At 44.1% G+C, this 20,887-nt stretch overlaps 1 protein-coding gene across 1 annotated transcript in view; it reads left to right on the top strand.

Moving 5' to 3' along the window:
• The first annotated feature begins 1,082 nt into the window (after positions 1-1,082).
• LOC144768090 (complement C1s subcomponent-like) overlaps positions 1,083-20,887 on the top strand; it is a 53,671-nt gene continuing 33,866 nt past the window's right edge. Inside the window, exons 1-4 of the mRNA XM_078651476.1 lie at positions 1,083-1,387; positions 6,139-6,355; positions 19,103-19,280; positions 19,797-19,931. Coding sequence (XP_078507602.1) covers positions 1,359-1,387; positions 6,139-6,355; positions 19,103-19,280; positions 19,797-19,931 — 559 coding nt within the window. The 5' untranslated portion in view covers positions 1,083-1,358. The remainder of the gene's footprint in view (positions 1,388-6,138; positions 6,356-19,102; positions 19,281-19,796; positions 19,932-20,887) is intronic.

The raw sequence follows: 20,887 nt of genomic DNA on the forward strand, positions 1-20,887 counted from the left end.
AACAGAAGACCTGAGAAAGAGACTGTGGGAGTGGAGTTAAGAGAAAGTACATGGCCTGGAAAGAGGCTGGCAATTGCTAACCATTGGCTGGTTCTGTTGTTACTCTCATTTGCTTGCTTCTTATTGGTCAGCTTCCGTAGTCCTCCTTCCTCTTCATGTGTTTGTCCCTCCCCTGGAGCATTGATGCATTACTTGTGTGCTTCTGCTGCTCATTTTTTTAGGTGCTGCTTTTTTCTTTGTGGTTGAGCACTCCACCAGAACAGTGTGTCTTTTTCAGCAGTCTATCTTGTGTACTTCTCTTACCCTTCGTGTTTCACCTGCCCTTCATCCTTCCATTATCCATGTTGCTTGCCACCACCCAAACTCCCTTCTTTCGTTGTCCATATGGCTTGCCCCCCAAACCCTTCCCCCTTCCATTGTCTGTGTTGCTTGCCCCCACCTGCCAACCCTTCTTCCATTATCCGTGTTACTGTCCCCACTCTCCCTCCCACTCTCAGTTGCCTGTGTTGCCCCCACCCACCTGCCGTGATACAAAAAAGGGCTATAACATGGGCACTGCTAGCTGCGTCAAAGTGCTTGTTTTCCCCACACCCTATATAGACTGTGGTGACCCACAACTCTCCCTACATGTTGCTTCCCCCTCCCTCCCTCTTGCCTTCCACCTGCAATAGAAAAAAAGTGCTGTGACACATCACCCGCTGGGCACACCATATCGCTTCCCCCCCACACTCTTTGTTGTACGTGTTGCCCCACCCACATCCCCCTTCCACCCCTCACAGATGCCTCTCACACTCCATCCAGTCAGCAATAAAAAAGCTCTATGACTCAGCCAGGGCTGGCTGCGGTATACTGCTTTTTTTTTTTTTTACTTACAGCCATCCAAAGGCTGTGATGCAAACCACCCATATATTACCATAATAAGAAATAATGCCAAAACCCAAAACATGTTCAGCTCTTTCAAACAGCAAACTCTGCATTATGCACAAGGACCAACTCCTCTGAACCTTGAGCCAAAGAGTTCACATGCCCAAGGGACATTGACCATCAGATACCACACCTTTTAAATACCAGTTAAATAGTTTTCAGGAACAGGCAGAAGGTCTGACTGCACAGAACACAGGAAGGCACCGCAGCCTGCAGAGGGGTGTATTGTGTATCCCTGGCTGTCGATGGGACACTAAGTGGACCCCTAAGTCTGCTCAGGGTGTGGGAGGCATTGGTACCTGCTTCTCTGCAGGGATACTGTTGTATGATTGCTTCTGCACTTTGCATCTCTTGAATTCCTGGGGCTTCCCTTGGACCTGCTTCTGCACAACGCCGTCTCGTGAAGGTGCTGCTCTCCACTGGGTGTACCCTAGATGCTGAACTGGCCTCAGAGCACCATGAGGTGAGTGTCTTTATGTGTCTCCCTCTCTGGAGCCCTACAAAGCTGACACAGTCTTTAATCAGGTTCAGTTTCCCCTGCCAATAATCCTGTTTATCTTGATGTGTGTAAAGAACATAACTGATTGCACTTGTGAAGTCTCTGTCCTAGAACAGAGTTAGACTGTGTGACCAGTTTGCAGGCCACCAGCAATAATGGGGGTCTCATAATCGCTCCCACAAGCGACTAATTAGGAAAGAAGTTACACTAGACCTTCTAATTTTGCTATAACTAAGGGGCAAATTTATGACTGCCTTGTGCTGTTGTAGAATCACTTTTTGTGACACTCTGGTGGGGCAAACTATAAAATCATGGGGCATATTATCAAGGGATTTATCTCCGCTTTTTTGGCTTTAAAAGCCAAGAAAGCGGAGATAAAATTATCTCCCTATTACCTAGCTGTCGCTAACACCAGTTAGCGACAGCTAGTAGGAGATAGCGACCATCTTGGGCCCCGCTTTGCATGTCAGAGAAATTTATCACTAATGACATGCAAAGTGGGCGTGCCAAGATGTTAGCGACTGGAAACCGTCGCTAACATCGCTATCTCCTATTACCAACTTTTGGAGATATTCGCGCTAAGCGCGAAAATCTCCAAAAACTAACACCTGCCCTGAGCAGTTCTTAGCCATGTTATCCAATGGGAGGTGGATAACATGGCTAAGAGCATTCGCTCGGTAATGCATGAATATCGCTGACTTTATTCATGCATTTCGGCCAATTTTTATCGTTTCAGAGATAAACCTTGATAATAGCAAGGTTTATCTGCGATAAAAATCGTCGCAGCTCGGCGATACATTTTTACTAACCAAGCAATAGCGATAATTATCGCTATTGCTTGGTAATATGCCCCCATATTAATGAGGCCTTGCAAAGCCGCTTTGTGTGGCTTTGAATGGCCTCATAGATATGGGATAAGGCAAGGTAGTGCAAATCGCTGTGTTGCGTTACTCTGCGGTAGGGAGGCATTTAGTGGGTGTTGCAGTGTGTGTTCCCATGCAACACCCATGGATTTTGACACTTCCCCCGATTTAGAAGACCATGTAAACCCGGGATGCACCAAAACATTACACCTCCCCATGGGAGGTGCAAAAAGGAGAAATAACTTTATTTCTCCTTGTTTTTTCCTCTTTCTGCAGCACACATAGAAACAGGAAAAAACCTCTGGGATTGTTTTTTTTGCAGGAAGGGGCCCCTTCCTGCACAAAAACACTCCTGCTGGCAGCACAGGCACCCTTCCATTGATAAATAGATAGATACGGTGCATTCCTGCCCTTTCACCTTGACCTAAGGTGACTTCTGCGCTGCCTTACCCCAAATCCCCATTAAACTGTTCCTATATATTTACTTTCAGAGGCTTTCAGCCCCCAATTTTCATTAATTGATCTGCTTTTGTGTAATTTCTCTTCCACACACTGGGGAACATCGTTTACAACGAAACTTTTACCACACACTACCATTACAACACAGGAATTACAACGAAAGTCGTTACAACGACTTTCGCTGGAGGGCGCTGTTGGATAGGGAATAGTTTAATTTTCTATCCAACACCTTCCCTACTATCCACGGGGACTCGAGTTGGAATAGAAAGTTAAACTATTCCACTATCCAGCGCCCCCCAATGCAAGTCGTTGTAACGACTTGCGTTGTGATACCTGCGTTGTAAAGGCATGCGTGGTAAAAGCATGCGTTAAAACGTCATACATCCCCACACACTAGCACATACAGCATTGGGCAATGGGCCAGCCCACGTCACCTATTGGCTAATTTCACTGTAAGTGACACATTCTTCTCTTTCAGAAAAACAAAATCCACCCTCAGTACTTCCCATCAGTGCCAGGGAATTGTATGGTAGTTTTTTAAACCACCCCAAAAATTGTTGGCGTTTAAAGTTTTAGTTTCCATTGATGAGGTCCCGTTAACTCCTTCAAAAATCAAGGTTTTCAAAACCATGACAAAACAAACATTGGCAAAGACAAAAGGCTAGCAGCCAATGCCAGACCTATCGACTTTGCGACTCCAGTCCTTGGTTTTTCCTTTGTGCTGGCAGGGGTGCAGGATAGAAACATGAGTTACACATTGCAAGTCTGGTTTTGGAAGCCCATTCAAAATCCCTGCACTATTCATGCTTTTGTCAACCAGGCATAGTTCTTCAGGAATTCGGATAGAAAACAACAAAAAACACTCACTGTGAATACCACCTGCTGTAAATATAAAATATTTGATTGATTTGTTAAATTGCATAAAGTCTCTAGAAAAAAGATTCATTTGGTAGGAAAATTATTTTGACAGAAAAAGTATGTTTCATCAGTGCAAACACTCGGATGGATGGACTCAACTCCTCCATTGCACCCATCAATCAAACAATCAATCAATCAATCAATTAGGGATTGGTAAAGCGCACTACTCACCCGTGAGGGTCTCAAGGCGCTGAGGGGTGTGGGGGGGGGAGGATAGGGCCACTCAGGTCAGTTGAAAAGCCAAGTCTTGAGTGCACTCCTGAATGCCGGCAGGGTTGGTGTACGTCGTATTTCCAACGGGAGAGAGTTCCAGGCCGTGGCCACGGTGTGGGAGAAGGCCCTGCCTCCGGATCTGCTATGGCGGATGCGGGGGACTTCTGCCAGGGCGAGGTCGGCCGAGCGGAGGTTCCTCACTGGTGAGTGGAAACAATCTGTCGTTGAAGTACTTGGGCCCGATGTTGTTGAGTGATTTGTAGGCGTGTGTGAGTAGTTTGTAAGTGACTCTTTTCTCGACGGGGAGCCCATGTAATTGGGACATCTTTCTAGTAGTTCAAAAGGCAGGTGGCAACCAATGATGCAAAAGTGACCACAGCAGCCAGTGTCCACTTTTGTCCTTCAGTTTGTGACCTGCAAACTCTGGCCTGTCGGTGCTGTACGTAGCTGGTGAATTTTAGGGATTTTACAATTCTGCATTTTAACCAGCTACCTCATTTGAATTGATCAGGGAAATATCAACATTTTTGGTAACAAACTGTGTTTTTTCTTATGAGCAAAGAAGTTGAAATTCCAGTTAACATACTTTTTTCAATTAATTATGGGAGATTTCACTGAACATCACTGATGCTCAGAGGAATGGGAGCAAGGACAGTGGCGGCTGGCAAGTATGGCAATTGGAGTGTGGGAATATGGGTGGGTGCATAAAATAAATACATAACAAAAATAAAATAAATATATAAATGAAATACATAAAAAGTTAATTACCATGCTTGCTGCAGACACGTCCTCCTCGCTCCGGTCCTCTTCTTCTCCTCCTCACGTCACACCCAGGGCCCCAGCTAACTCCCTTAACCAATCCTGGTGCTGCTGGTATGCTGTTAACCAGCATGAGAGAAGCTCCAGGACTGGAGGGAGCAGCTTCGCTCTGTGCTCCCGAGGACACTAGAGGCCTGTGCAGGCTCTCAGGGTTGATAGATTTATAGTGCGCATGTCAGTCTGGCTGTCGCAAGACGGCTGGCCAATGTAACATGCGCACTATAAACTAGCGCCCGGGCAGGGTAAACATCCTTCACAACGCGGTCAAAACACTGCGGTGCCATTACGACACGTCTTTTACAACGCAAGTTGTTACCACAACTTGCGCTGGAGGGCGCTCTAGACTAAGGAATAGTAGATTTACTATTCTAACACCTTCCCTACTGTACGTAGGCTGGAGTTGGAATAGTAAATCTTACTATTCCTAAGTCCAGCACCCTACAGTGCAAGTCGTGGTAACCACTTGCGTTGTAAAAGATGCGTTGTGATGTACCGCAAATTTTGATCGCGTTGTAACATCATACATCCCGGGCAGCCCACCACTGCTGCAACTCGGAAGCCCCCATCCCATCCTGACACACAGTTCAGGACGGGTTTAAAAACATAAAAATTGTAATGAAATAACTTCATTACGATTTTATCTTTCATCTATGGGATTTTTTTTTGTGGGGGCATTTCAGTGGGACGACGCTCCTCCGCTCCAAATGAAGAGCCGCCCCTGTGCATGGAATGGGCCAAACTATATCATAAATAAAAAGAAACAATCAATGAAAAATATTTGTTAACGAGAAGTTATGGTCCCTTACTAAGATCAGGTAAAAAGGTCAATTATTAAAAACAAAAAAGGGAAGATCCATGCAATCTTTAACCTGGAACATACTGCATTCCACCAACTATGATGACATATGCAGCTGAAACCCTCCAAATGCACAGCTCAAGACCTGACCCAGACAGATAACATTTCAGATGACCCTGACCACAAATATCACATCATTAGTTGCTTTGCCAGAAATGGAAATGATAGCTTTAAGCCACATCTGGGAAAGGACAGTCTATTCACAACCTTCTTTCTATATGGATGTTTGCAAGGTCATTTCCAAGGTGAAATGCTAAAGCTTAAGGCTGTAAGAGAGATGTCTGATAGAAAGCCAGCACTTGTGCCTACAGCCTTCTGGACTCTGGTGAAGGCCTGTGCTGTGACTCCTAAATGCATCACTATTTATCTTCCATGACCACTTCACAATCATCCAGCAACTCAACTTCTAGATTCTGCTCCCTCCTGAACACCAATCATTGAGCAATTGTACCGCCTGGACCTGATTTCTAGGTTATTCACTGGTATCCTGGACCTCTCATACTGTTAGTTAAAACTACTCACAATAAAATGTTGATGGCCATAACAGACATATCTAATGGTTGAATGACTGTCTCTTCCCATTTCAGGACTTATACCTGGCTCTTCTTGGTGTCCTGCTTTCCTCTTCAAGGCACTGCTGAGGTATTATTTGGACAGATCTCATCCCCAGGCTACCCTGGACCCTATCCTCCAAACCGGACCATGACATGGACAATTTCTGTGCCTGAAGGAAGGAGAATCAAACTCCAGTTTACCCACTTTGATGTTGGTGACGGTAATGAGCACTGTGAAGACTATGTGAAGGTAATATTTCTATGTGCATGTGCCATAGTATCTTGCTTTAAATTCCCCCTACATTCTGTCCAATTAAAGCCTAGCATGTATAAATATGAATGCTCCTCCCACAGAGATACAAAGGACATCCACTGAGCTCCTTCATGATAGTGGGGGTGACCTACTTCTTCCTATAAGCAATGGAGGTCTTCCCACTCAACAGAATTAGGAGGACTCCTCTGTGCCATGAAATGCCTGGTGTATGAACCCACCAAAAGCACAAGTAAACAAACAATATTTTTTTATTGACAATTGAAAAGGAGAGCTTCCTCCATAAAGATACCCCCATACACACCTATCATGCTCCCCTGCTTCCTTAAGAGAGGGCTTTATATTTTTGCTCAAACCTTGTCTGTTGCATTTTGTAAGAGAAGTCCACTCCACGCGTTCAGGTACGGCATGAGAGGATGTACACCCAAAATAGGTTGCATAAATGGTTCACGTACTACTAGGTAATACTAAACCCCACCAGGAGCTAGTTCTACTTAAGGCTCATGTTCTGAGTTTTGTCTGAAGGTTCTAATAGAAACAGGCGAAATCTGGGGACAGGAACACTGACACCACACCTTGAACCAGCATGTTCAGCCGGGGCATGGAAACCTACAAGATGCCACGCAATCATTTTAAAGAAGATGTCGCTGACATTTCTAGATGCATGATGACTGTAACTCTTGGTAGGAATGTTCAACTAATCTGGTTGAGATCTAAAATTGTAAAAGCAATGGTACACTTTGAATGCTGTAGGGATGGTACATTTTGAATGATGTTGGGATTGTGCATTTTGAATGCTGTAGGGATGTTACATTTTGAATGATGTCAAGATTTTTGCAATTTTATATACCGCAGTAGACCGCTTTATAAAAGAATTAGATTAGGGGTCGTCAGATATTAAGTAGTTTTTGTAGAATCAGAGGATATTGAGAAGAAACTGGAATTCGAAACTGGTTCCCCATTTCCAAAGTCATCTGATCTAGCCTTGAGGCAAATTCCCCTCTCTCAGCTGTATTAGAACTAGAAATATATTCTCTTTTGTTTGTGTTTTTAGATAACAATAGTTATCCCTATTCGTACACTTGGCAACTTTCTTCACCTTCTGCGAGATACCCAAGATCGTAACTCGGCTAGGTGTGATGGGCTACACCTTGCATTGTGCTATATACACTTCTCTCACCTGCCAAGCTATGAGACTGATGGAATTAGGAGACACCTGACTATGCTTTTGGGTTCAAGACTTTTCCTCAAATTCCTAGCCATGGAGCTGCCTACTAAGCTCTCTTGCAAATATCCATGAAACTTGGCACATGCGGGGATCTCTGAGCATGTCATGCGTGTCGTTTGTTTGTTGTGAGTAAGTTGGTCAATAGGTAATGGATAACGTGTGTATGCGTGTCTGCATAGCCCTAATGAACCTGTATTCCTTTGTCCATCTGCATGACCTGTTGCTCACAACCTCCTGCACAAGCCAGTGCAGCATATGTTGTAGAGTCTCTGGGTTGGATCTACAAAAGTTACAATAGTTTTGAGAGGAGCCATTTGCATTGAGTCTACCTAGCAGAGCATGTACCAAAATGCACTAATCTTGCAATCCAGGTCCAAAAGGAGTGAGGTGCTCTTCGACGCTGCTCTAACCCCAAAGCTAACTGCACATTTACATTGTGTAGGTTGGAAGTAAACCTGGGGAAAGGGGGAATGGGGGAAGAGGGAGAAAGATCGCGGATAGCACCACACTGCCTTGTGATCACCGCGGGATGTGACTGAGGCAGACAACAGAAGGCTTTTAGTATGACTGTAATGAAATTGTTATAAGATACAATTAATTGTTCTTTTAATCAGAAAACTATATTACATCTACTAAAATAACTACCAGCATATCATAAGATTTCATTTGGGTGCGTACTTTCCTCAGACATCTAGTCTGGATTCAGAGGTTCAGGATGATGATTTTTATGCAGTTATTTCCTGTCCTCAAACAGAACTCTACCATTCCAACATGGCTACTTCATTAGCATGCCCACTGGGGTGTAGCTTTTTGGAATTTAACAAATAGATCAGTGTTCTCCAGCACACTGATTCAGTGAAAGTCATATAAAGACAAAAAGAGTACACTGTGCACAGAGTAACTCACTCTAATAAACTGACTAGACAAGAGGCAAAAAAGAAAAAGAATAGTTTTGCTGTGTGTGTGTTTGATCAGAGACCACTACAAATACTTCCACAAATGGGAGAAAAAGTGGGGGAATGGTACACGTATTCTTTACAACATCAATTTCAATAGATTCCAAAAATATATTGCTGCCTGAATGTAACCTATACTGTTTATTTACTTAATGAATCAGATAAGTTTACTCAGTAAAGCATCAGCCTTTTGATTGGAGGGTGAATGATTCAAATCTCCAGGTTGGAGGTACTCTTTTGTTAATACACAAGTGACTAGTAGTTTTAATTCTCATTCTGAGGAATATAAATTTCCAGTTTCATTTTTAGAGCAACAACTGGAATGTTCTTTGGGTTATTGATGCACTTGTTCTATTGGATCAGAAATGTAAAGATTTTTTGTCTCGGTTAGTTCTCATTAGGATGCATAGTTTATTGTACACGGAATCGGGTCGAGATACGTGTTGGGTCGTCATAATGTCGAGAGAGTCACCAGTGCCCTAATCAGCACATGACAAAATAATTCCTGTTTCTTGCAAAATTTAACGAAGTGGTTCGTTTGGGATATATATGGAAAACCATACCCTAGAAAATCGAAAATCCATATGCAGAAGGCATCGGTGACCTTTACATGACCAGACTTTTCATTGAAAGCAGAAGGGAATATCTTGTGGGATTTCACAAACGGAGGTCCCACTTCCTAATGTGAGAGAGAGAGAAAAATAAGCCCTGAAGAAGCCCGTGTTGGGCGAAACGCTTTGGCTGTGGATGGACTGAAATGAAATCAAGCATTTATGATCTTCAAAATCTGCGTGAACGTCCATCACTCCTGTCTTCTCTACTTTTAAATTGTATGGCATTTCAAGCCAGAAATTGTGATTTAAACGTTGCCTTTGCATACGTGTGTTAAATAGTTTGTATCATAGAAAACCAAGATAGGTGGCTGGTTTTAGGAGGTGGGCAATAGTTTGCATAGCAGCTGGAAATTATTAACTTGTAATACTGGTAGATAGTGCGGTGTATATCTCTGCCACCAAATCTCTTGTCAAGGTTATTGTATTTTTTAATATTTTATAAATCTTTGTTTTTCGTACGGAGTATTCGTAATAATTGCCTTTGTATCTATATAAAAGTTAGACTTTCTGTTATACAGCTGTTGGTATTATTTCTGAAACTATACGCTGCGGCTAAACTTTCCGAGTAAGATTAGGATTCAATTACAAAGGTGTCTACTTAGGGCACGAGCTCCCACAAAGCAGGTGCTCAAGAAGGAAATGCCCGTATGATTTACATGGTATTGAACCAATACTATTTTGCATTGAAACATGTATGAAATCCACTTTCCACAACAGATTTGAAGTTGCATCTGAATAATGAAATGCGACAGTGGCCTGAAATTCAGTGCCTTTCATCATCTTGCATTGTCACTGAATGTCAGCAATGATAACAAATTTGAAATCTCCCCCAGTAGTATGAGAGGAGGTTTAGATTCTATTAAAGACACAAAGGCGAATGTTATGACTGAACATTTTTACTTAAAACTATAGTAGCAAAGATGAAAAGGGTATTACACGGAAAAAAAAATAGCCATTGGAAGTATCCGTTATAGTCTAGCAAAGAAATATTGTGCATCAAGAACCCATGCCATTACAATGAGCTTGCATTACATCAAAGACCATCCTACAAATAATCCTGAGACAGTGCCTACTTCCTCTTCTTTGCAAACTACAAGCAGAACTCCCAATGAAGAAACAAGATCGGGGAACCCATAGTCACATACACTGGGTTTCCACATAACACTGTCTTGAACTCAAAGAACACCCTTTAGAAGAAATCCCAAGACAAAACATACAGTCCATGGATTTCATTCAGACACCTCTAAGGTGTTGAAACACAGAGAAAGGTTAAACTTTAAATAAAAAAACAATTCAGAAAATTAATTGGGTGGCGAGGAGGGTAAATCCTTGCCTCCCTGCCTTTAATAGACTCTAAACCTCCTGTCACCTTAGTAGGGTATACTTTGCAATCTAATATATGACTGGAGGCTTAATTATGAGATGATAAAGACATGTGACCCACACATTTTTGGTTTAAAATTAAAAGGCCTTAAGGTAGTCTGATGCGATCAGTCTACCACTTTCTTAATGTCCTTGAGATGTCCAGAAGAAGTGAAAGCTTCAGATACCATATCCCCTCATGTAAAATGGGCCTCAAATACAGAAACATGGATAAAGGTATTAATGGGGCTGGTACGGTGTATTCATCTAAAATAGCTGTTTATAATGGGTTAAAACAAGGGTACCTACTTGTCCCATTAATATTTTCTCTTTATTTCTCAAACTTTCTGATAATAATAAAAAAGCTAATATACATTTCCCTAAACTCGGAGTAAATGAAATATCGACTTTGATGTATGCTGATGGTCTAGTCCTAATGTCTCTAACCTTCACAGGTGTACAAACACATATATATATTTGCCAGCTTTTCAGAACAGCATAATTTATCAGTTTACAAGGGGGTATCAAAAATAATGATAATAGATACAAAAGGCTTAAACTCCCTTGGTATTGGTAACATAAGGGAGGGCAATTTGAGATAGTAAAAGATTATATTCACTTTGGTGTGGAAATCTCAAATAACTTATCATGGGTAAAGCACATCGAGGGCCAAATATCTAAGATAAAATCGATTGGTTATGAGCTACAGAAATGCTTTTGGAGCAGTAGGCAATAGGGATATAGTGTCACTTTAAAAAGCGTATGTTGCTAAAGTCCCTTTAGTGACATTGTAAGCAATTGAACCTCAGTCAATACGTGTGAGGAATAAATAATCTCATGTAGAAGCTAAACTTTGGAAGTATTATTTAGGTATTGGTCACAATACCTGGCTCTAACGAGATCATATGTTTGAAATTAGGCCTGACTGGCGCCAGGTATAGGGCCTACTGCCAGGTGTTACAGTTGTCAGCTGTAGGGTGGTCTTCCCCCAAACCTTTTGCCTACTTACCTCAATTTGTGCTGGATTTCTGCTTCTGTTGGCCTTAGGACTAAGTGCACTTTACCACTGCTAACCAGTGCTACAGTGCTTGTGCTCACTACCCTAAACATGGCTTGATTGGCCTATACCTGACTTGGCATATTTAATTTAGCTGTAAGCTCCTTGTAAAGGGGTATATCATATACCCAGGACTTGTAAGTTAAATGTTACCAGTAGGCTTCCAGCACGTATTGTCCACCCACTTAAGTAGTCCCTTAAAACATGGCCGAGGCCTGCCATTGCAGCCTGAATGCAGTGTCACACTGCCATGTCGATTTGACATCCCAAACCCCTTGCAAAGCCTTAACCCCCCTTCTATTACATATAAGTCACCCCTAAGGCAGGCCCTAGGTAGCCCATGGGGCAGGGGGTTGTAACAAATGTACTTTTAATTTTCACATGTCCTGTTGGAAAAAGTCCAAAATTCATTTATCACTACTATGATGCCTACCCCTCCCATCGGACAACATTGGGGACTCCTTATTACAATTAATAAACAGTAATTCTGAAATGAGAGGAGGAGGATATTTTCTGTTTGGTACCTATGAAATTATAATAATAAACCTTCTTTAATGGAAAAGTCAGATTTTTCATTACAATTTTGAAAATGCCACTTTTATAAAGTTGCCATTATCCGGCCCTTTGTTCCTGCAGCCTTGCTTCAGCCACATGATGTGATGTAGCTTACAGTTAGACTTTGTTAATTCCTCCCAGACAGTCACACAAAAATGAGATGAGCCTCAATGGACCATCAACTTGCAGAAGGGGGGGATGGAGCTGTGCACAGCCCCACTTTTGCCTCAATAGGCTGTATCCTTTCTCCTCACAATAGGCCTAACGACCCTGTATTGTCACTCCAGCCAGCAAGGAGCCTGGGCAAGGGAGTCTAGAAACACCAAGAAGTTCAAAGAACCACTCTAGAAGCTTCTCCCATCTTCTAGGAGAAGGGCACCAGGGTATAAAAACAGGTCCTTCAGACCAGCCATGGACCATGCAGGTAAGAGTGGTGGGGCCAGGTGAGGGGGGATTTCGACGGACGATGCTGAAGAAAAATTAAATAAATAATTAATTTTACCTCTGCATCATCCATCAAAATCCCCCCGGCCCCACCGCCATACCCCTCTTACCTGCACAGGTTGCGGCTGCATCAGACCCACTCTTCAGTTCACTACTGGATCTGCAGAAGGACTCTCAGAGGTCTATCTGCTGCTGTGACCTGCTGTGCAGTCTACCAGACTGCTGCTGTACCTGGAGGGACAGCATTGCTGCCTGAAACCTGTCTTGAACCCTCAGAGGCCAGCCCTGCTATTGAGCCCTGAATCCACATCTGCATCCAGGACTATAAGAAGTGATTCCAAGGGCTAGTTTGCTAGCCTCCTGTTCAGAGCCACAAAGACATAACAGGTTCTTACCATCTTGAACCCGCACCTGGATCCAGCCTGAGTGAGTCCTGAATCCCTAAGAGGTGGCCATCCACTCCTGAACCCTTGGTTGTGGTGCTAAATGTGAGCACTTGTAAAATTCCATTGGGTTCTCGGGAGCAGTACCCTCAAAAAGCCCTCCTTCCAGCAGCCTTGACTCAAGCTTAACTGCACTGAGGATTAAAGTGGCTAGACGGGAGAAGGGAATTAGGGTGGGTACTGTGGGGAGGGAGACCTGGAACGAGACGTTGTCCTTGATTAACTTTCCTTTCGTGCTACGTAAACTCTTTGACTATATTTAACATGAGTTAAGCAATGACAACATACCTGTAAAAGAAAAGCAGGTTATGCATTGAACAGTCGTTGTGTACATCTTCTCAAGCTTCACTTGCAATTTCTGTTCCTATAATTCTCAAGGATGCAGTGTTATGGCTAAACAACCATGTTTCAAACTGAAGCACACATTGATATAAAAAGCCACTTGGCTTTTAGACACAATGTTTCCGTAATTATGTGCTTTAACCACTGTTAAATATCACAGTTGTACTTCCAACAACCTTTTTGCAATACACAACACAGTAAATATGCTAATGAGGCAGATTAATATTCAAACGCCCAAGGGAGCGCTTCAGCGCTACGTATCAGAGTTCAAAATATGCAAATGTCCAGCAAGCACTTCAGCGCTTCAGATCGATGTGACACACTTCCAAAGTCATCAGGTATGTAAATGCCCCCCAAGAGCGCTTTAGCACGATGGGCCCAAAATGCCAGAGTCATCAATATGTAATTGTCCAAAGAGCGCTTCAGCGCGATGTGCCAAATTGCCAAAATCACCAAACATGTAAATAACCAAAGACCGCTTCAGCGCGATGTACTAAAATGCCAAAATCACCAAACATGTAAATGACTAAAGAGCGCTTCAGCGTGATGTATAACAGTGCCAAAATTACCAAATATGTAAATGCTATCTTTTAAAAGGCCAAATAACAAAAACAGCACGTAGTTCTTTTCGCTATGCTGTTTGGTTAAGAAAGGATCGATCTTACCCGATTGTAGCTGAGAGAGGATCTACAACCTGGGAGAAAAAAAACTAGAAGGCTTCTTACTGCAACCGGAATCTCCTTTTCAGCAACTGGAGAACAGGAACAGCTGCTGCTCAAGCTCAGGGTTCTCAATAACCAGCAATGAGAACAGGGTGTGGCCCCTATTTAACCTCATCAGAGCGTCGAATGTTCAGCGCCCAGTGCTGAACGTTCGAAGAACGAATGCTGGCCCGTCGGCCAACGGTCGTGAGCAGCACTGGGGAGGTAGTGCTCGTGACGACCGTTGGCCGACGGCAGCAGTTAAGGGGTTAAAGGGCTCAGGAATAAGCTTCCAGAGTAGGGTGTGGTCCCTATTAGCTTCCAGATTCCAGCTCACAGATAAACTACTGGAGCTGAGAAGGGACATAGGCCTTTGATAACATCATAGTTTGCAACCAACATTGGCACAGACAAGTTGCAAAGTCACAACAAGCACTGGCAAAAACAATAGAAAACAGTAAACAGACAACATCATAGTCTGCCACAAGCATTGGCACAGACAAGTGGCAAAGTCAAAACAAGCATTGGTAAAAACAATAGAAAACAGTAAACAGGTACCAGACAAGGGGCACCAGGAAGCTGACGTGGCAGAATCATGGCACTAAATCTGCCCATATGGCCAATTTCCAAAACTGAGGACAAAATTTGGCCAAATTGTGCTCTAAGAACCAGGACCAACCTGCTTGTCTATCCACCAGTGGTGCATTGCCGGTTGTATTGACTTTGCTGCTTCTCCTGCTACATTGTTCCCAGCAGCAAATATTTTTCAGGGGTCCTTCGCCAGAGGGGCATCCGACCTTGTGCAACCATCTTCGGGTACATCCCTCTGTCCCACTGTAGAATTTTGACTTCTATTTCAGTGATGAAGTCTGAAGGCAAAATTCTTGACAGCAGCTTCACTCAACAGCTATCCTATGACCATGCTGCCTCATCGGACACTCTTGCAGCTTTCTCTCACTGAACTTCTACCTTTTCCGACATTTTTCTTCAGAAATGTTCCTAAAGCTGATGGTAAGCGCTGGCCAGGATTGATTCACGTCTTGTATTCAAACCACACTCCATCGCGGTCGGCCTTAATTTTTAACTTTGACCCGGTTTAGCGCGAGCAGATATCCACGGTTCATATTTTAGGCACTATTTTGAACTTTCAATATTCATAATTCCGGTTCTACTGATTGGATTTTTGTCATTTTGGTGTCAAAAATCTATTAAAATGTACTCTTTTTACATTGGTTTGGGTTTGAGATTTTTTCTTGGACTGTGTTTTCACTTTATTGCTGTTTGTATGCTGCATAAATACCTTACACTTTGCAGGTAAGTTAAACCTGACTGCTGTTTGTGTCAAGCTACCCAGGGTTAAGCACAGGTTAATTCCCTGCCTTTTTGAGGTTCACTGTGTAAGGGATTGTGGCTGTTGCTTGACCAGTGCTCACACCCCAGTCACCCAACAAACCAATTTCTTACACTGGTGTTTAGCAGTGTGGATCAGGACTTGTGTTTGAGCAATACCATACAATGATTTTTGTTGCATAGAAATCCCAGGTAAATTATTTGATATCAGAGTGACCTGATTTTAAATTCTTGTTTGTCTACATTGGCTATTTTTATTTTTTCTAAATATAAGTAGCCCTCCCTTCTACTACCATGGAGATTGATCTGGTGAATGCTGACAACCTCACTAGGGCTGAGCTGCAAAGGCTCTGCAATGAGAGGGGGCTGAATGTGGGCAGGAAAGCTTCCAAAGTGGATCAACAGATAGCCCTCTGAGCCTTTGAAGAGGTTGAGAGCCTGCAAGCAGTAACAGAGGAGGATGATCCTGAGGGAGACCTGGGTCTGAATGGGGATGAGGGCCAGGACCCAGAGGAGGACCCAGAGCTAAAGGAAGGACCTTCCTGGCCCCACGAGGAGAATCAGGATGCCTGGGATGGGGCAGGAGCAGCGTGTCTTCCAGGGACCTGTCTCAAGTGTAGTTGGAAGACAGGAGGGAGGAGAGGAAGCTCAAGCTGGAGCTGGCCAAGCCAAGGATGGAGGAGAAAAGGATGGCACAAGAACGCAAACTCAAGGAGCTGGGCATAAAGGAGTGGGAGCCCAGCAGTAACGGCCGCAGCATACCAGCAGTGTCCAATGAAGAGGTGACAGTCTGCATATCCAAGGACCTGCTGCCCAGTTTTGTGGTTGGAGATGATATAGATAAATATTTCTCAGCTTATGGAGTAGCTCCTAGGGTACACAAGGTCCCAGATGAGTACTGGGAGGTAGCTTGTGGAGGTACTTGCCCACTGTGGTGAGGGATACTCTACACTGTAGGTAGGTAGAGGACAGACCAGGAATGCCTCTATGAAGGCCATTTTTATGACCAAACTTGTGCTGACCCCTGACAAATACAGACAGAGGTTCAGGGACAGCCACAAACTCTAAAACCTGTCCTGGGTGGACTTCTTAGATTACTCAGCAAGGCATTGAATGGGCTGGGTGAGGGGCAGCACATTGGATGATTTTGTTGGGCTGTACAACCTGATTCTGAGGGAGCACATGATCAATAGCTGTTTTACAGAGCTGCGCCAACACCTGGAAGCTAGCAAGCTTGCTGACCCCTGGAAGCTCGATGAGTTGGCAGACCTCTAGGCCTGCACCAGAGTGTCCAAAAAGGTATGTGGGAGTGACAGAAAGGTGGTTGATTCAGGATCTTCCCAGCAGAGTGAAGGAGAGGTCAAGGGAGACACAGACAAGTCCTGGGTGAAGGAGGAAGAATAGGGTTCCCATGGCTCTTCTGAGATGGAGGGAGGTTCTGGTCAGAGGTAGTGCAGGGTGCCCCACTTCCAATCCTGCTGCTTTGATTGTTCTCAGCTAGAGCACAAGCAAGGGGGACTCTGTGTGTCTTAAGAAACTACCCACTGGTGGGCACTCCTCGGGGGTGGCTAACATTGCCTTAGGGGTGGGTAGTTCTCAAGGGCAGAATATAGATCATGCTCGAGTCTCTCTTAGTTGGAGGGTGAACTCAGAGGGTAGACTGGTGATTTCTGAGGGTAAGACTCATCACTTTCACCCAGTCAAGGTGAATGGAGTATCTGAGACTGTTCTACGGGACACCGGGGCCAGCCAGACCATTTTTGTAGAAAGGCAGGCTTCCACAGAGCAGAAAACTGGCCAGGTGTGCAGAGTAACTAAGGCCCAGGGGCAGGTCTTTGTCCGACCCATGGCCCTAGTAGTCCTGGAGTAGGGTGGGGAGGTGATCCAGAGAAGGGAGATAGTTAGTCGCCAGATGCCCATTGACTGTATTCTACAGAATAAGTTGTCACTGGTGATGGAATAGCTAGGTCACCCTGAAAGCTCAGACATCTGGGGGTACCACTCTCAAACAAATGGTACAGAGCCCCAGTTGGAGGGGTAGGAAGGACTCACCCCTGACTCCTATTCAGCCTCAGGGTATGGATCCTGGGCTGATTGACCATTCACAGGCTACCGCCCCTAGACTGGTGGGAAGGAGAGTGGAAATAGGGTGCCTAACACCTGGGGCTGTTGACCCCAGTCTGAGAAACCATAGAGGCCCTTGGATGGCCTGGAGCCTGTATGTTAACCCTGACAGCTATCAGTTGCCTCTGTTGGTTGCTGTCCTTATGGGCAGAGCTTATCCTGGGTCGGAGACAGAAGTTTGATCCAAGGGCGGAATGGGCCACATCACTTTTTTGGCCAAGGTGATACCGTCTGCCTGCTGAGCTCCATCTGTGAGCAAATTAAGGATAGGTGCCGCACCGGTGAGGAGAAGGGTTCCCCGTGGGTCAGATCAGTGGCTCAGAAGAGTGTAGACAGAGGGATCTAATTGAATTCAGAGCGGCATAGAATGGGCACGGGCAGTAGAGGACCAGTGTTAGGTTCTTTCACCTAAACAGGGAAGTCCATCAAGGTATTGATTAGTGTCCCCTTGGCTTTAGGCTGGAGGGTGGTCATGTTGGACCTGTCCCTCTCTACAGGCTCACCCACAAACTTTTTGCCTTCCTCCTCCTATTTTGTTCAGAATTTGTTTCATTGACTTTAGAACTCTGTACACTTTACTACCGGTAGCCAGTGCTAAAGTGCTTGTGCTCGCTCCACTTAAACAAGGTTACATTAGCTTATAACCAATTGGCATAAAAAATATACTCTTGAATCAATCACTAGTAAAGTGGCACAACATGTCCCCAGGGCTTGTAAATTAAATGCTACTGGTGGGCCTGCAGCACTGATTGTGCCACCCACTTAAGAACCCCTTTGAACACATGCCAGGCCTGCCACTGCAGCCTGATTGCAGGTTTAAACTGCCATGTTGACATGTAGTTCTGCCCCACTGTTGTTATTTTTGTCTTGTGCTGTGCTGTTGGGCATTGTTGATGATGTGCAAAAAGTATTTGCACCAGTTGCAGCCGGTGCAGGTAATATCGGTGGGGCCGGGTGGGGGGATTTCGACAGACAATGCCCGGGGAAAATAAAAGAAATAATTAATTTCCCCTTGTCATCGTCTGTCGAAATCCCCCCTGCTCCTTACCTGCACATGCCTATGTGTGCATGCATTAGCAAATTAAATCCAGCCCTGCTGACTTTACCAGTACTTAAGGCTGATTCTAGCATGGTGAGTCAATTAAAATGTTCCCTAGTGTATGAGTAGGACAGGCAGTAGTTCGTTCCTAGATCAAGAGATGTTAAGTCTTGTTTTTTAATAGGATCCCTCCTGTCAACATCTACTTCCCAGGAGTAAAGCACATTCAAATTATAAAATAATTGGGAATGAAAAAGCAAAGTGGCTGATACAAATGGGAGTATTTAAAAAAAGCAAACACTAAATTTTGTGGTTAAAAATTGTGTCTAGTCCATCAGAAAAGAAAAGGTAAAGATATTTCATACAAATAGGAAGATGTACTTGGAAGGCTAGAATGAAATGTTCCTGTGGAATTTTCTGCTCCTCTAGGAGAGCCCCTTTAGAAGAAATGACAGGAATAAACTACATGTATCCTTCGCCCCCCATCATGTGTACTTTACTCTTCCCACAGGTGATCGACGTTGGGCAGCCCCTGGCCACAGTCTGCGGCCATCTCCGTGCTGTCACAGACGACATCCCGGAACCACTTCAGTTTATCTCCTTCTCAAATGTCCTAACTCTAACATTTGCTTCACAGCCTGTCCAGAGCAGGCACTACCGGGGCTTCCGCGCCGTCTACGCTGCGCTTGGTAGGTTCCAGTAGACACAGTGGGTCTTAACCTGGGACGGGGGCCCATGGAAGGGTACTCTGATAATCAAGGCCTATATTATCAAGAACGGGCGATACATTATTGCCGCTTTTATCGGGAGGAAACTGCAGATAAAGCGGCGATAATGGGCTTGATAATATGCCCTTGTGAATTCCCATAGAAGCCCAGGTTCAGGTGTTAACCTGGGCTTCTATGGGAATTCACAAGGGCATATTATCAAGCCCATTATCGCCGCTTTATCTGCAGTTTCCTGCCGATAAAAGCTGCGATAATGTATCGCCCTTTCTTGATAATATGGCCCCAAAGGTGTAATGCAGATTGACAGGGCCCCACAACAGAATGTCATGGAAAGAGTTGATTTGCGCAAGATCACATGTGCATCTTCACGAGGACACATGCGGATACACGGGGCATGCATGCTGGTTGTGCGCCGGGGACTCTCGAATCTCAACCCTTTCGAACAAATTCTCTTTCTTTCTTTCACCCACTGCCCAGCCCACGACGAATGTGCCAACAGGAAGACGCCCTGTGCGCACTACTGCCACAGCCACCCCGAGGGATACTTCTGCTCATGCGCACATGGGTACGTCCTGGGCCGGGACAAGGCATCCTGTGAAGAGAGTGAGACGGGTGAGTGATTCTGGGTTAGAATAACATAACGATGTCGATAGCAATATTACTAATCACAGTGGTAATGATGATGACAATTATGGATACAATGTGACAGGATTGTATCATTTGGTACAATTTACAATTATTTTGAATCAAATGGATTGAATTATAAAACAATAAATATCAATTACTGGGGAAGGCCTGGTCCCAAATGTTTTAAATTCTGTTTCTGCCTTTCTAAGGCGCAACAGTAAAGAATAATGTAAAATAAATTATTGTCAAGAATATGCAGGGTGAAAACATATTGGATTATGCTTCAGCAATTAAAATTGATACACATTAAGTTCCAATGTACTCTTTGAACTGCCAAGCAATTTACAAAGCAGCTAGGACAGCAGGTACAGCACATCCAAATCCATCCCAAATTATGCACTTATGAATAGTACCAGTTGCTCAAGGTACTACTGCCAAAGCCGGTAAAATCAGAAATATTGATCAGGGGCACTCAATTCAAATCCACATCAACCATTTCCCTTTGGTCCAATATATGATTGGAGGTAGTCTTGGTGTAAAAATCTTCTTTATTGAATTCCAATTATAAAAAACATTGCAGTCATAGTCAACGTGTTGGGTTTGGGTGAACTCCTTCAGGGAATGAGAAATATAGTTTGATTAGTGAATTTTAGGTCTATCCAGAGACAAAGTCACAGATAAGAGGTAACTCCCAATCTATTCTTAAACATTTGATTTAGATTTGAAGTGGTACAAGCCAATACTGATTCACAAATCTGTGACATGTGGCGTGTGGGAGATAGCCAAATGAAAAGAACCTAACAACGGACTTTTCAATCTGCACCTCACACTTGTTTCGTTTGTTTAAGAGTCCTGCTCATAATCACTCCAGCACCTGCCGTTGTGCGGTGCCCGTGTGTTCCAGATCTTTAGTCGATAAAGCAAAAGGAGGTGTGCCAGGT

Source organism: Lissotriton helveticus, chromosome 7, assembly GCF_964261635.1.
Source record: "Lissotriton helveticus chromosome 7, aLisHel1.1, whole genome shotgun sequence".
Lineage (NCBI taxonomy): Eukaryota > Metazoa > Chordata > Amphibia > Caudata > Salamandridae > Lissotriton > Lissotriton helveticus.